At 36.8% G+C, this 14,728-nt stretch overlaps 1 protein-coding gene and 1 long non-coding RNA gene across 2 annotated transcripts in view; one reads left to right on the top strand and one right to left on the bottom strand.

Annotated features, from left to right (window-relative positions):
- ATP2A3 (ATPase sarcoplasmic/endoplasmic reticulum Ca2+ transporting 3) overlaps positions 1 to 13,174 on the top strand; it is a 175,316-nt gene extending 162,142 nt beyond the window's left edge. Inside the window, exons 19-22 of the mRNA XM_018553372.1 lie at positions 3,893 to 4,010; positions 4,383 to 4,500; positions 6,805 to 6,880; positions 12,622 to 13,174. Coding sequence (XP_018408874.1) covers positions 3,893 to 4,010; positions 4,383 to 4,500; positions 6,805 to 6,880; positions 12,622 to 12,667 — 358 coding nt within the window. The 3' untranslated portion in view covers positions 12,668 to 13,174. The remainder of the gene's footprint in view (positions 1 to 3,892; positions 4,011 to 4,382; positions 4,501 to 6,804; positions 6,881 to 12,621) is intronic.
- A 668-nt stretch (positions 13,175 to 13,842) lies between these two features.
- LOC108784531 lies at positions 13,843 to 14,450 on the bottom strand. Its single transcript, XR_001941076.1, has 2 exons — positions 14,331 to 14,450; positions 13,843 to 14,294 (listed from the first exon to the last, which is right to left on the bottom strand). It is a non-coding gene; the product is annotated as an uncharacterized LOC108784531 (long non-coding RNA).
- Positions 14,451 to 14,728: the final 278 nt, after the last annotated feature.

Below are 14,728 nucleotides of genomic sequence, written 5' to 3'. Positions count from 1 at the left end.
ACATTGTACTATACATTATACATAGGAATACAAATACCAGCAATGCATTATACACTGTATGTATAATGTATTGCTGGGATTTGTTGTACTCCTCTATAGCTGGTGATATTCTGCATTGCGCTGTATAGAGGACTACAAGTCCCAGCAATAATACATTATACAGCGCAATGCGGAATACCACCAGCTATAGAGGACTACAACAAATCCCAGCAATAGTACATTATAAAGTGGTACAATGCTAAATACCACCAGCTATAGAGGACTACAACAAATCCCAGCAATAATACATTATAAAGTGGTACAATGCTAAATACCAGCTATAGAGGACTACAAAACCCAGCAATAGTACATTATACAGCGCAATGCAGAATGCCGCCAGCTATAATGTGCTTTTGCTGGGTTTTGTAGTCCTCTATAGCCGGTGCCATTCTGCATTCATTGCTGTATAATTTTACACTTTCCATTTCACTATATTGCACACCACACTATCTTTTTTTTCTTTTTTACTTCCACCGCTCCAAGCTTGCTCCTGTGATGGACTACAACCTCAATACAAACTAGTAGTCCTATCACTGGAGCTATTTTTTAAACTTTATTTTATTGTTTATCCGATTAACCGATTAATCGAACTTAATAATCGGCTAACTAATCGATTTTGAAAATAATCGTTAGCTGCAGCTCTAGTATTCAGCACTGCTGTACCTTGACTGACATTTATTCAGTCATAAGGTGTCCATACACTGCACGATTCTTGTACGAGAATCGCGGGAAATCCCGCGATCGTACGAGAATCGTGCAGTGTATGGAAGGCGTGCTACCGTTTCTAATGTACGGTCGCACGACTTTTGTCTTTCGAGCATGTTGGAAAACCAGCCGAGAATCGTACAATTTTCGGCTGGTTTTTAACATGATCGAGAGATGCCTGCGGAACGGGCCGGTGTGCGCACACACACACTGCCCGTTCAGCATTGCATTCATCGGGGGGGGCGGGCTTGCGATGATCGCAAGTACGATCTGCCTGTCCAAGATGGTACGTTTTTTTAAGTACTTTACAACCCTTGCAAGACAAAAGTCTTGCAAGGGTTGTAAAGTGTATGGCCACCTTTAAAATGCTGATCTGAAATTAATTTTATACAATTTTTTGTGAACACAGAGCTTTCTTTTGGTGGTATTTAATCACCACTGGGGTTTTTATTTTTTTTTACTATATATAAAAAAATTAAAAAACTTTTGAAGAAAAAACCTGTTCTCTCGACATTATGTTATAAAACATTTATTATTACCCAATTTTTTGATAAAATATAAAATATGGGGTCACTTCAGGTAAATAGACACCAAACTACCATGCCTAAAATTGGCCATAGGCGATGCTTTAAAAGTTTTCACCGCTCATTAATTTTATTAGTGATTAATGGCCCTAGAATTATTGCTCCCACTCCAACGTTCGCAGCGATATGTAACATGTGATGTAATCGATGTTTTCGTACATAAACGCACCCGACGCGTATTTACGTTTATAAGTGCATGCACGCGGGGGTAGAAACCTCATAATCATTGTATATCTGGTCCTGGACATTGTAGCAGAGTACAGGGGCATGTGGTGGATTGGCTGTGTGGACCAATATGACTGAAGTACATTTTTTTTGGTGAGTCCCATGTTCAGCGTTAGACCGAGAAAAGTTTTGAATTCAGGAACAGTGAGAGGTCTCCACTCAAATGGTCTGGCATAGCTGGAATTGGGATTGGTTGCAGTAAATTGTTGGTAGTAAAGATTTGTTTGGTCCACAATTAAACTGAAAAGTTCTTCAGTAAAAAAACAAATAAAAAAATTGGGTAGCTGTAAGATTCTCAGTCTCAACCTAAACTCCTGGATGGGCAGTAAATGGGGGGAGGACAGGCGTTGAAGTAGAGGGTAGCCACAATGGATTTGCAAGTCCCTCTGGCACACTAGTACGTGCTCTCTGGGGCCTAACTCTGGGTGGCTGATGATGGATTACTGCACTAATGCTGCTTGCAATTTGATGAGGATGCACTGCAGTGCTAGTGCTTGCCTGCTGCATTATAGTTGGATGTGTGATGACTGGCACAGCACATACACTGAACAGAGCAAAATACTTTGCCCTGCAACAATGTTGTTTAAACTACACTGTCCAATGGACAGTGTGTTTAATGTTGTTTGCTCGTGACCGCGCCAGGGGGCGCGCAAGAGCAAAAAAAAAAAAAGCCGTCTCGTAACGGCAAACCGTTTTTTTTAACTTACAAATACAGAAAAAAAGACTTGGTCAAAGTTATTACAAATACAACATGCTTTTATGTGGGCATGATTAGCAGACCAGGGGAATAACAGTGAGCTATTTAAATTGGTTACACAAGAGCATATTCAAACTACTAAATAAGGCAAAAAGGTTACACCATTTAACATACCATAAGTACAGTGCAGGAGGATGGACCTTTTTTTAGACTCTGTTCACTTTCAGGAGACTTTTTTTCCAAATCTGTATGTTATCATTAAAAACAAATCAAGTTGACATTGCGCTGGTTTATGTAGCAAATATCTTTCTTGTTTTTTAAAAGGCATTTCATATTACCATACAAGGAACTTTAAGTACTTCATGACACTGATATATTATTCCCCAGCTAAATAGATTTTAATCTGCCTTGAATTTTTCGTCATGGTAAAAATACAAATTTTAGTCCTTCCAGTGAACAAAATGCCCCCAAGAATTATAGTATAAAGAAAATCATTAAAATAAAAAAATGCATATGTATTAACATTTTTCACTGTAAAATATCCAAATAATAAGTTTGGTATAGGTAGGAAGAGAACTATAGTGTTCAACTTACACCAACAACCATGGAGCCCCGCCCTGTGATCTCCTGCATTAACCCCTTCGTGACGGGAGACGTACACTGTACGTCCAGCCACAAAGGGACCAAATGACTTGTCACGTACACTGTACGTGACGAGTTATTTGCTGCTTTAGAGGGCTGTTAATCGTTGAGAATCAGCTTTTAACATTCATTAATGGATGCCCTTACTACAGAGGCATTCATTAATGAAAGGGTTAACCTTTTTCAGACACCCGATACCTTAATATCGGGTGTCTGAGAGTCAAAGCAGAGGGACACACATGCCGGCTTTTGCCGGCATTCTGACAGCTCGTATAGATCGAGAGATATCTCTCTCAAGCTATACTGGCTTTTTTTGTTTTCTTTCATGAATAGATACATAATGTGTCTATTCCTATAATGTATCTATTCCTGGAAGAAGAATGTTTCAGTTTGCTGATCGTTGTTGCAACAATCAGAAAACCTTTAGTTTTCTGATTGTTGCAACAACTTAATGTGTAAAAAATAAAATAAGGGATAAATGAATGTATTTATTGCATTTTTTTTAGCTGTGATGGTTTTGTAAAAAAAATAATACAAATCAAAACTGGGGAAAAAAGTGTTTTTTTCCTCCTTTTTTTTTTATATTTTATTTGTCCTAAGTGAGGCGTTAGACACACATATGTGATATAAATATGTAGCCCTATCTGTCCTCTAAAAAACAATATATAATATGTGTGGGTGCACTTTGTAAGAAAGTATATTACTGACGTGGAAGAATCACACAGCAAAAATGTCAAAAGTGTGTCAGTCATTTACGAACAGAAACTAAAAACAAGCTGTCATGAAGGGGTTAAAGTATTAAAAACTGCGACTTGCAGAGTCAGCTGTCTGTGCCTTGATCTCCCTCTTCATTAGGTGTTTATATAATTCTGTGTGAAATAACCAGCACCTTCAGAGATAAAGGAGAAATATTAAGGTGTTCTAATATAACTGTAAATCGCCAATGCACAACTCGCTTATCTCAATTTCATATTTGCTTATCTCAATTTCATATTTGCAGTCTATCGGAGAACCAGTCTTTACTGAAGATGCCACCTTGGCTCAACCCCTTGCTTCTGGGTGCAATCATCATGTCCATGGCACTACACTTCTTGATCCTCCATGTGAAACCAATGCCGGTATGTATCGTGAGCTTAAAGTTCTTTCTAGGAAAGTTCATTAAAAAACAAAATTCAGTAATGCTTGTACTTCAGACAAAGTGAGCAAATATAGGACTCTGTGTACTAAGCTTTATGAATTATTTTAGCTTTTTATTGTTTTATCTAATAATAATGTTCATTACTGCAATTTTGAGATATCTACACATGTGTAACTGCTTTTTCCCCCCCTTTTAAATAGTTATTTTACCATTACAAACCTTTATTTTACATGAAAGGAAACCTGTCATTGGCTGTCAGTGGCTATCCTACTGAACTTTGCATGTATCTCTTGACCTGACTAAAAACCCTGCTTATGCCCAGTTATTGTATTTCATGTTTTCCAATTAACAGCTCATTTTCCAAGTAACTCCCTTGAACTTGTGTCAGTGGATAGTAGTCATGAAGATTTCATTGCCTGTTATTCTGCTTGATGAAGGTCTCAAGTATATATCACGGCATCACCTGGATGGTAAGTCCTCCTCCTATGTTACACCAGTCTATCCAGAATGAAGCACGGTTCCTGTAATGCATTTTGTGTAGCATGGTTCTGTGTATAAAATTACTTTTTACCTTTTAAAAAAATTAAATAAAATTGCTTCATCACTTCCAGTAAACCCACTTGACTGACTTCAAATAATTTTCTACTGCATTTTTAAGGAACTCGTTAGACATTGACATTTATTTTATATTTAAATGGTTGCTAACCAAACATATATTACCCATTTACTAATTAACATTTCAAGGGGTAAATGCCATCTCATATTTTAGTCTTAACTAGGTGTGATAGATGGTCACCGGTTTCACACGGTTAAAAATGGTCATGGCAACATCAGTGTTCATTTAGCTTATTACAGGGTTCTCTTTGAATACCGTGTCATGTACAGGGTAAATTTGAAAAAATAGGATTTGAGCATGATTGGATGTTTAATGTGAAAAACTAAGCAAAGCGAATATAAAAAGTGAAAATGTTGTATTTCCTTAGTAAATCAACCACAGTATATAGCGTGTTCTGCTTGAAATGCTATTCTGTATCTTAGCCACTAGATGTCATCTGAAATATTAGGAAATATCAGGTTTTTCTTAGGAATTGGATTCGATTACTTATTTATGTAAATATATGTTCAATTCCACAGTTTGTAGCCAGTTACCAATCCACTTGTGTTCATGTTCAAGAAATAGAAATAATTTACTTTCCCTTATGAATCTTACATTGGTGCATTATTTAGCATAACAATTACTATTTGAAATGCAGATAGTACAGTTTCTAATATGCCCATGTATTTATGCTCACCAGAGCCAGTGTTTCTATAATGGATCTATTTGCTAAAAGTCTGAAGTTTAATTTGTTCATGAATGGGAAAAGGCGCAAATAAAAGATTAAAGTAAGATGTGAAGGTATGAATATGTGCCAACTGTCAACAGTTTTAACAACACAGTTGTATTTACAATATATGTAACCAATGCGTAGGAACAGTGCCAAAAACTAAAAACATTCACTTATTAATCGGGTGTATTCATTATACCAAGGGAATATGAATTCAAAATACAGCAAGGTAGTTCACGGTGGATATTTCGCCTTAATGCAGGAGCATGTCTGATCGGTTTCAGCAAATAAATAGGCATCTGTTTTATTACTTTCTTTACAACTGCATAGCTGTGTATTCATCTTTACCAGTGATATATATATATATATATTCACCCTCAGCCGTGTTACAGCAAGTTGTCCAATTTTGACAAGAAAAAAAAATAGGATTATCATTGTGATTGAAAAGTTGCCTGCAGTTTTCTGTTATAGCTCTTGATATGGTTGTAAGAGAATTGAGGAGAGAAAGGTAAATGTAACATTCTTTTGATAAATATATGTAACGGCAAAAGAAGCACCGCTCCTTCATGCCTTAGGGAAGGAATGAGACAGATGCTTGCTGCTGGGAGCACGTCCTCGCTCCAGTATGAGCCCATACAAACAGATTGCGTTTCACCCAATCAAGTGCTTAGTCGTAGAGATATCTCTACGACTACGATTAATCCTGTGATTGGCTAAAGCGCGTCAGAGGGGGGCAGACCTTAGGCGGGACACCAATGATGTGATACAAGCTTCAATAAACTATTCCAGTGGAAACTTGTGTACAGCCAGCTTTTCTTTTGTTTGGAACAGCAACTCTACTTTTTATTCTAGACGTGAGGTAGCAGAATTTGTCCACGGCCCATAAGAAGCCAATATAGCCTATTTGAAAAGGTAAAGAATGGCACTTTCCACTGCTTTATTTAAGGAACCTGGCAGAAGTCAGTTAGATGAGATGCATACAGTATATGTATGCCAGAATATTTGTAATTATTTTCAAACATCACTTTGTGATTCACAAACCCTGAGATAATCCTGGTGCTCCCTTTCTAGGTACCTAAACACCTTCATCATCCAGTTCATGTTGCCAAAAAAACATGGCACCAAGAACATTTTCATAGAAACATGTTGCTTTGACTATATTGTGAAGTACAGCACTGTGCAACACAGTAATGAGTAACTGGATTACAGTCCATCCTCAGTACAAGTCCTGATGTACAAGGAATTGGAGTGAGCTATTATAAAAACAGATTGAGAATATTTTTAAAATACATTGTTGTTTTAATGAATATTTAGTTTATTACATGGATGTCTTTATCTACCTACTGTTTGTGTTACTTCTGATTTCACTTGTCATATAGCCTAAAGGTATGAGAGTGCTAAATAGCAGCCACCAACATGTAATTGGTACCTATGTTTTCATTTTCATAGGTCTACTAGAAACTGTAGAACAGTCCTGGAATGGGACTGCTCAGGCGAAGATCAACAAGAGTCAAGATCAGACTGGGTGATTTGCTTTTATCTATTTAGTTATTTAAGTGAGGATGATGACATGCTGCATTGGAGCACATATCTAGTTTGATATGCTTGCTGTAGTTTTTTGTTTTTATTTTTTTAATTTTCTTTAATCTAATATCTTTTTGCATCTTTTAAAACATGTATGCAAAAACTGAAAGGATTTCATTTTGGGATAGTATATGGGCTTTAAGAGTTCTTTCCTTTAGCTCTGTCTGACTGTATCTGAATAGAGTGCTATGCTTTGGGAGACACCTGTAGGTGAGCCTGCCTCATTATAACTTATGGACTAAGAAGTAGGTGATTCTAGCAGGTAAAACTGTTAAACAGTATTTCCTATGAGAGTTATAAGTAGGCCCTGCAGTGTTGGTGCTAAATTAATTACAGCATGATGGGTTGCTGCACTGTGAGCACAAGATTACATATATTGTAATCTGTGTGCATTTACCCATATCGCTGCCAAGCCCTCCGCAACGCTTTTAACCTTAGCTGGCCAGACCATTAATGCAATTTTTCCCCATTGTTTTGATTTTTCTATTGCTGCGTTGCTAGCGGTTGTAAAAGGCCCCCGAAACCATATATTTGCTGAAAGCAAGGCCCAGGAGAATAAAAAGACGGTGCTACTAATATTGTAGGTCCTGCAATAACTGCGCAAATGTTTATCAAATTAATATTAAACCTATAAAAATACACCATTAAATTGATGAAAGCACACTAAAATCCGTTCACAAAAAAATACTTTTCCGACTAAATCTAAAAGATAAAACTGCATTGAGTCAAATAACAAATATTTGTAAATGTTAAATTGCGCCTTTTTGCGAAACGGTAAAAAAAAAAGTAAGGCAAAACTGTAAATAAGCAACTTATGTTAAAAATCATTTGTGTGCTGTGATGAAGTGTGTGTTGTGATACAGGCGTACATTTAATCGCAACATATCGTATCACAACACACGGCAATGCCTTACAGCGCAGTGCATGGCGTACACCACAATCTGGTGCACACTGTTGTGTGTGTGGAAAGGGGGGTTGTTTTTTTTTATTTTTGTATTATTACTGTTGGGGGCTTCAAGGAAATATCAGGGGTCTAAACAGACCCCTGACATTTCCTTTTCGAAAAAGAAATTGAGGACAGAGAGTCATCAATCTCTCTTTCTGCAGCCTCTGTACTGAGAGTTTTCCAGTCATTTAGAACAGAGACTTCCCATTCATTTAGAAACTGAAATATTTACTATCAACCAGTTTCAGAATGGGTAGCAGCCTCTGTATTGATGAATGTGCAGCGCTAAAAGTGGTTCATGTGCAAACACATATATTAATTTGTGCTCAATCTCTCAAGTGTAATAGATGTGATCCATTTTTCAGGAATATTGAAGTGTATGGAGAAATCAAATAAACAAGAAATATGTGAGCAAACAGCAATAAATACTAAGTGACCACAATGTCCCCACGTAAAAATGCCTTTATCAACTAAAGTCCAGCAAGAAGGTGCTTCATAAATGAATAAGATCACTGTGTGGCTGTGTGTCAGCTATAATAATAACACAATCAAATCATGATCAATAATCAATGGTGATCCATCAAACAAAAAGTCCAGGTGTGATAGTGCAAATAGTCCAAAGTAAAATAATTAAATCCAAGACCAAACAAAAGTATTCCAACACCGCTGTGCAAGTGTCCCCGAATCCCCCTCTGGGGTGCGCACTCACCCCACTGTTGTGGTAATTAGGCAGTGTAGATAGATCTATATGGTGTGGCAAGTATACACATTTATTTAAAAAACATAGAAAACTTACAGTTTAAAACAGCAAAGACCGGCCGGTCGAAAACAGTGTCAAATACAGCGTCCGCAAGGCATGTATTTCCTGATAGAGCAAGGTATCACATGGAGTAGGACCGCCCCGACGCGTTTCATCACAGACGACGTCCTCAGGGGGTTGCAGATCTATCCATTGATACCATCCTTAAACTTGTATCGCCTGTGTAAGATCCTTAATTAAAAGCGCCACTAGGTGTCCTCATAGTGCAAAAAACTAATGTCTATTCTCATAGGAACTCAGAGAGAACAGATATGCCATTTAGGCAACAAAATTAACCAAATAACACTCTTTGAAAAGCTCAAATATTTTTTGATATACCTATATATAAAACCATCATGTAGACTAATAAAAACACCCAAAGGGTAATATAATAATGGGATCTAGTATAAATTATTTATTGGTTAAAAAACAATTCAAATCAAATTCTACATTTAATCCCGTGGGGGTCATAGTGTCAAGAGTAAATATCCATTTGGATTCGTTCTGCAAGACTTGTTGGAGGAGGTTACTACCTCTCCAATGTCATCATTTTATTGTTTCGACCTTAAGGTCCATAGCGCAGCAGCTCTTACACCGGATCCTTCCATAAGCGCAGATTTCACATTTTCTATAGCCTCTGTATTGAGCTGCTTCTCCCCACTGAGAAACTCATGAATGACCAGGAAGTAATGTAAACCACTTCCTGTTCATTCACAACTGGGGACACACATTACTATGTGCCCCCCTTTTGTGAAAGTAAACATTTTTTTAGTACTTAGATACTTAGAGCCTTCCAAATACTAATGGTTAAAAAAAGCATAGAAAAAAAAAAAACTTACCTCAGCCAGCTTTCACCTGTCACCTCCTTGGAAGCAGCAGAAACTGGGCCAAGGTAATTTTTATTTTTTTAAATTGCGATTTTGCCATCATCTCTGTGTGTGTGTATTATTTAGAGATATAGATATATATATAGATAATATCTAGATGGATCTATAAGGATATATAGATATATCTCTCTCTATATATCTATATATAGATATCTATATATAGATATGTATGTGTATATACTGTATATATATATCTTTTTGTATCATTTGTACCTGCAGCATGCAGTCATATATTTGTCTCTGGAGTTTTTTTCTTGTACTCCTAATACTAAAGGTGGTCCTTAAAGCTATGTGAAGCTTTTGCATTTTGACAGTAGCACAAACATAGGTGATCTGTACTCGGAAAGAAATGTGTTCTCATGTAAACAGTCAAGTGCTTACCTGGTATTACAAAAAAAAAAGAATTAATGCAGGACCATTTGGCCATTAACAATGCTGATGCAAGTTTTACTATAATTCTTCCTCTGCCAGCCTTGTCATAATTGTGTACTCTGCTTTAAACAAATTCAGTCATGCACTGCTCTATACTTTCCATTGCTCCTTTAGCAAGAATGCTTTGGAAATATAATTTGGTCCACTAAAGGTGTAGCCATGTATATACTCCTTTCTGAAATGTTGGTATCCTAAAATGGCAGTGGATGCAAGCACAGCCATAAATAGACTGACAGGCTGTACACAATTGTGACAGGAAAATTTGCACAATGTCATCTTGCTGTTACCACAGTTTCCCTGGAGACCTCTGAGGTAAACACTGAGCTGTTCACACAAAGCCCACAAGTCAAATTGCTACTTATCTCTAACATTATATGGCAGCCTACTAGATATTTTCACTAAAAAGTCACTTAAACTGACATTTTTGAGCTCTTTATTTAGAATGGTTTAATATATTACTATGGCATCTAGTTTTCTATTATTGGCATACAGATACTGAATTTATGATGTGTGGAAATGTTTTGCCTATTAGACCTCGCATCACCTTTAAACATCTCGTGGAGTCACGAGGCGGCCCAACGAAGTCATCTCGTGGAGTCATCTCGTGGCCCAACGAAGTACTGATGGGGTGGTCATAATAATCTGGCCACTCAGAGTGTGTGTGTGTGTGTATATATGTGTGTGTGTGTATGTATATATATAATCACTTTATTTTCCTAAATAGGATTATGTATTTGTGGGAGAAACTCTTGTTTATAGTTTTAAAGAGACAATGGGGGAAATGTAGTCGCATCATTTGGATGGGAAGGGGGTTTAACACCGCGGATGTCAACTGGTTAAAACTGTTGCATTCTAGTGCATATGGCAACAGATTTATTATCCTATATTATGTTCCATTCCTAAATACCTTCATAAGGAGATTTGCCTCTAAGTTTTCTCTGTCTCTAAATTGTTGCAAGCTTGCTGGGAACCTCCTAGAGGACAGCTGAATAGTCCTGAAGTGACTGAGGGTATGATGCTGAATTATCTTTGCAATACTTTAAAAATCCTCCAAACTGTCACACATTCTAGAAGTCCTCCTTAGCACTTCTAGAATGTGTGACAGTTTGGAAGGTTTCTATTGTCGCAAATGCTGGCCACAATTAATGTGCAACTATGAAAATTATGCAAAATGTTGCAAAACGTGCATTGAGTCGCAAACAAAAAAGACGCATAACAGAAATAAAACTTTGCAGTTAGAAATTTTTTAGGCGCAAAGACCAAAATGTCATGCTAACATTCATAAATTCCCCCAATGTCTGTTAAAACCTACCCACTTCAACCATTTTCTTAAAAATAATTTTTAAAAACCGGCAAAACATTTTGGATTTACTTTAGAGCACAATTTACAAAAGAGTTTTAGAAAGAGAAATGTACAGTAGGATCTAAGAAAGAAGATATATATATTTGCTATATAATAGAGTTTAAAAGAAGGTCAATCTACTGCATGGCAACCACTATGGGAATCATGGTGTTGGGGATATAAAAAAGAAAATCAATATGCAAATATCAAAATGAAAACATTTTATTAGGTACATAACACATTTTGAAAAATATGGTATATAACACCAAGAATTTAAAAGCTTCTGACTGTGACTCGGCTCTGAAAAAGCAAAGTAGAATATAGCCTTTGCTGCAAACTGAGAAGCTGAGCAGCAAACAGGAAGGTATGGAATCTCACAGAAACCCGTGACTGTCATTCGTGCATGTGTACATGTTATAAACCTTACAGTATCAGAATCAGAGATGGATTTTTTTTTATTGTCTTTTATCATCATTACAAATAACTTGGCAATAATTTGAATCTGCTTTAAAAATGTTTATGCTATTTCAAATATTGTCAATACACACTCCACAAAGTGGAGGTGTGCTACAGTAGCTACATAGTTACATAGTTACATAGTATTTGAGGTTGAATAAAGACATTAGTCCATCAAGTCCAACCTATTAGGATCTCATTCTAGGAGTACCCGTACCCCTAATAGCTAATCAGCTAATCAGATTCTAGTTAGAATTTTTCAGGTGAGAAGTGTTTTGAGTGAGAAAAGTTTTGGTCATGTGGCACCAGCAACTCTGAAGCATAGATTTGTAGCATCTATAAATCTCTGACAAATTTCCCTGGCAATTTCCAGCTAACGACAAAAACTCTGTTCAGCTACAAACTGCTGGTGTGTTATTGATACCAGCAGCTGCACTGGGTAACACCTACTAAAGCTGGGGATTCTGTAGATAGCTTCAAACACTACAAAAAGTAAATTGTGCATGGACTGAACTACGAGCCACTGGTAACTCTGTGATCCCAGACACTTTATTGCCTGCAATTCATTTTTTTTCTAGCAACATAAATCCCCCGAGGAGAGTGCTTCTGCCCATGCAACAGCTCATTTCTACACATTGCCAATGTGACATGATGCTAAGGCTAACAACTGATTGGTTGCTGTGTTTAGGAACCTTTTATATCCTTTTCTAAAGTTTTATACACCAGTTCACTTTTATTAAATGTCATTGACTATGTAAAATTTCAGAATGGGGTATTCCTACATCTGCTCTAAATCTGCATTTGTTTTTTCCTTTTGCAGGAGGAAAAGATATCCACAACATGCGGACAACAATATTTCTAAATAACGTGTCCCATCACCGCAGTTCAAGCTGAAGAATCATGCATGTCTGAAAGCCCAAAAAAAGACAAGATTTTCCACCTATTAGACAAATGCGGATGAAAAGTATAAAAAAAAAAAAACCACTGAGATTTGTTTCTAGCTTTTTTTTTTTTTCTGTACAAAAAGGTGCAATAACTGGACATCTTTACTGTGGCTTGGGGATAAAATTACATAGATTTGGCCATGCAGGATTTAAACTAGATGCTACTGAAAAATCAGGATTTGTTTTTTAGTCATATGTGTGTCATTAATATGAAATGAAGAGGTCTTCAGTGCCTGAGGGTGCTGAAATATACTTGACAGGGAAGCTACAACATGCATTGTTGGCTAGGAAACAGCAACAGCCTGTTTGTGCTGTGTGGTTTTGTCATCGTGGAAAACAGAGGCACTTCTTACTCGGGAATGCTTTGTGGTCAGCATATATAGTTCATATACAACAACATTGTTCATTGTAAGCTATTCTGCTCTTGCCCAAAAAATAAAATAATGTGCTGTAAGCTGGAGTTTGAAACCATGCAAATAGCTGATCTGCAAATTCGTATTTTACTTTTACAATATTCACTGAGAAGCTGTGACATTTTATGTTATGCATTTATGAAGAGCTATCACCTGTTATCTTTACCATGGAAGCATTTGTTTAAAGGTAACCTGTCATAACATCTGTTCCCTGCTTCAGCCGAGGCTCCCATCCAGCGCTTGAGGTGGTCATTGCCTGACTCCTAGAAGCTGTACTAATTGTAGGGTGGAAATGTCACTACCTGGTGCTGCACAGTTCTGCTCTACCCCAGAACTAGCACTGCTTCCTTGAGCCAAGCCATGACATCCTCCAGAGCTACATGTGAGGCTGAGCTATACCAGGTAACAGGTTCCCTTTTTAATAGATTTTTTTATCCCCTCTATTCATTTCAGTGGAACAACACAAATGCCAAGTTCTGTTTGACTGTATTATAGCACTGTAACTAGTTGATGTAATAATAGGAAGAGTTGTATGCAACGGTTCTCCTAATGGAAATTTAATGAAAGCCTGAGAATTTAGGGGTTTCTCTTACTCCAAAGAGTAAAAATACACCTACTAAACTGAACGTTTTAATGTATACGTTCCTAGATTTCATGTTTCAGATAGGAACCACACTTGAATAATTTTAAATATCAAACACTTGATAAGTTGTTCTGCACATTTAGAATAGTGTAATATATGAATATTGTTTGAAACTTTCCAGTAGAACCCAAACAATCATGGCATTTTATCAATTTTGCTAAAGGTGCATGTTTGTTCAGCACAGGAACTAACTAATTATGCATACATAGGCATTTTGTGCTGTGTTAGTAACTCTCTGGGGCTTATTTATTTACAATGTGCTGTAAACACAGCTTTCAATAGTTCATTAATGATGGTTCCAGATCTCTTTGAGATTCAAAACTCATTTTAATTCAAGTGATGTCTTATTCTAAACCCCTCCCTATTTAAGTATGTGTGTTAACATGAGTGGCTGCATCTAGCTATATAGCACCTGACTTAAGTGGCCCTTTCACTAACCTTTTCTGATACCGTTTATCAAAAATCCAAGCAAATGAGTATTCACCTTTTGTATCTGCCTACTCCTTTTTATCAGGGATATCCTGTGTACATGCAAGGAAGAGGGTACTTTCAGCAATCACAAAAAATAACTTTGACTACTCCACTTATGTTTTTAAAGGTTCTCTCAAATTTCTACAGAAATGTCTGTTCTTTACACAATGGAGACAGGTATTTTGCGGACTTTCGTTATTATTTTCATAATTTCCTGTAATCTTGGTTTATAGATCCTCAATATATTTCAGTCTGTCAAAGAATTAACACAAACACATGTATGGCAGTTCTGCTTAGCAGCAGACCACACAAAGGGAACAGAAGATTGCGGTTGAATAACTTATGATGTCAGTTCAAGAGACATTCCCATAAATATTAGTTTTGGTTAGAGGGGCCATGTTAAATGAAATCTTGCTTGATTTGTTACCTTATCTTTTTTCCATTTTTTGTATTAAA

This window comes from Nanorana parkeri, unplaced genomic scaffold (genome assembly GCF_000935625.1).
Source record: "Nanorana parkeri isolate BGI_ZX_2015 unplaced genomic scaffold, ASM93562v1 scaffold118, whole genome shotgun sequence".
Lineage (NCBI taxonomy): Eukaryota > Metazoa > Chordata > Amphibia > Anura > Dicroglossidae > Nanorana > Nanorana parkeri.
The sequence above is the reverse complement of the archived record's forward strand: the minus strand, read 5'-3'. Positions and strand labels throughout refer to the sequence as shown.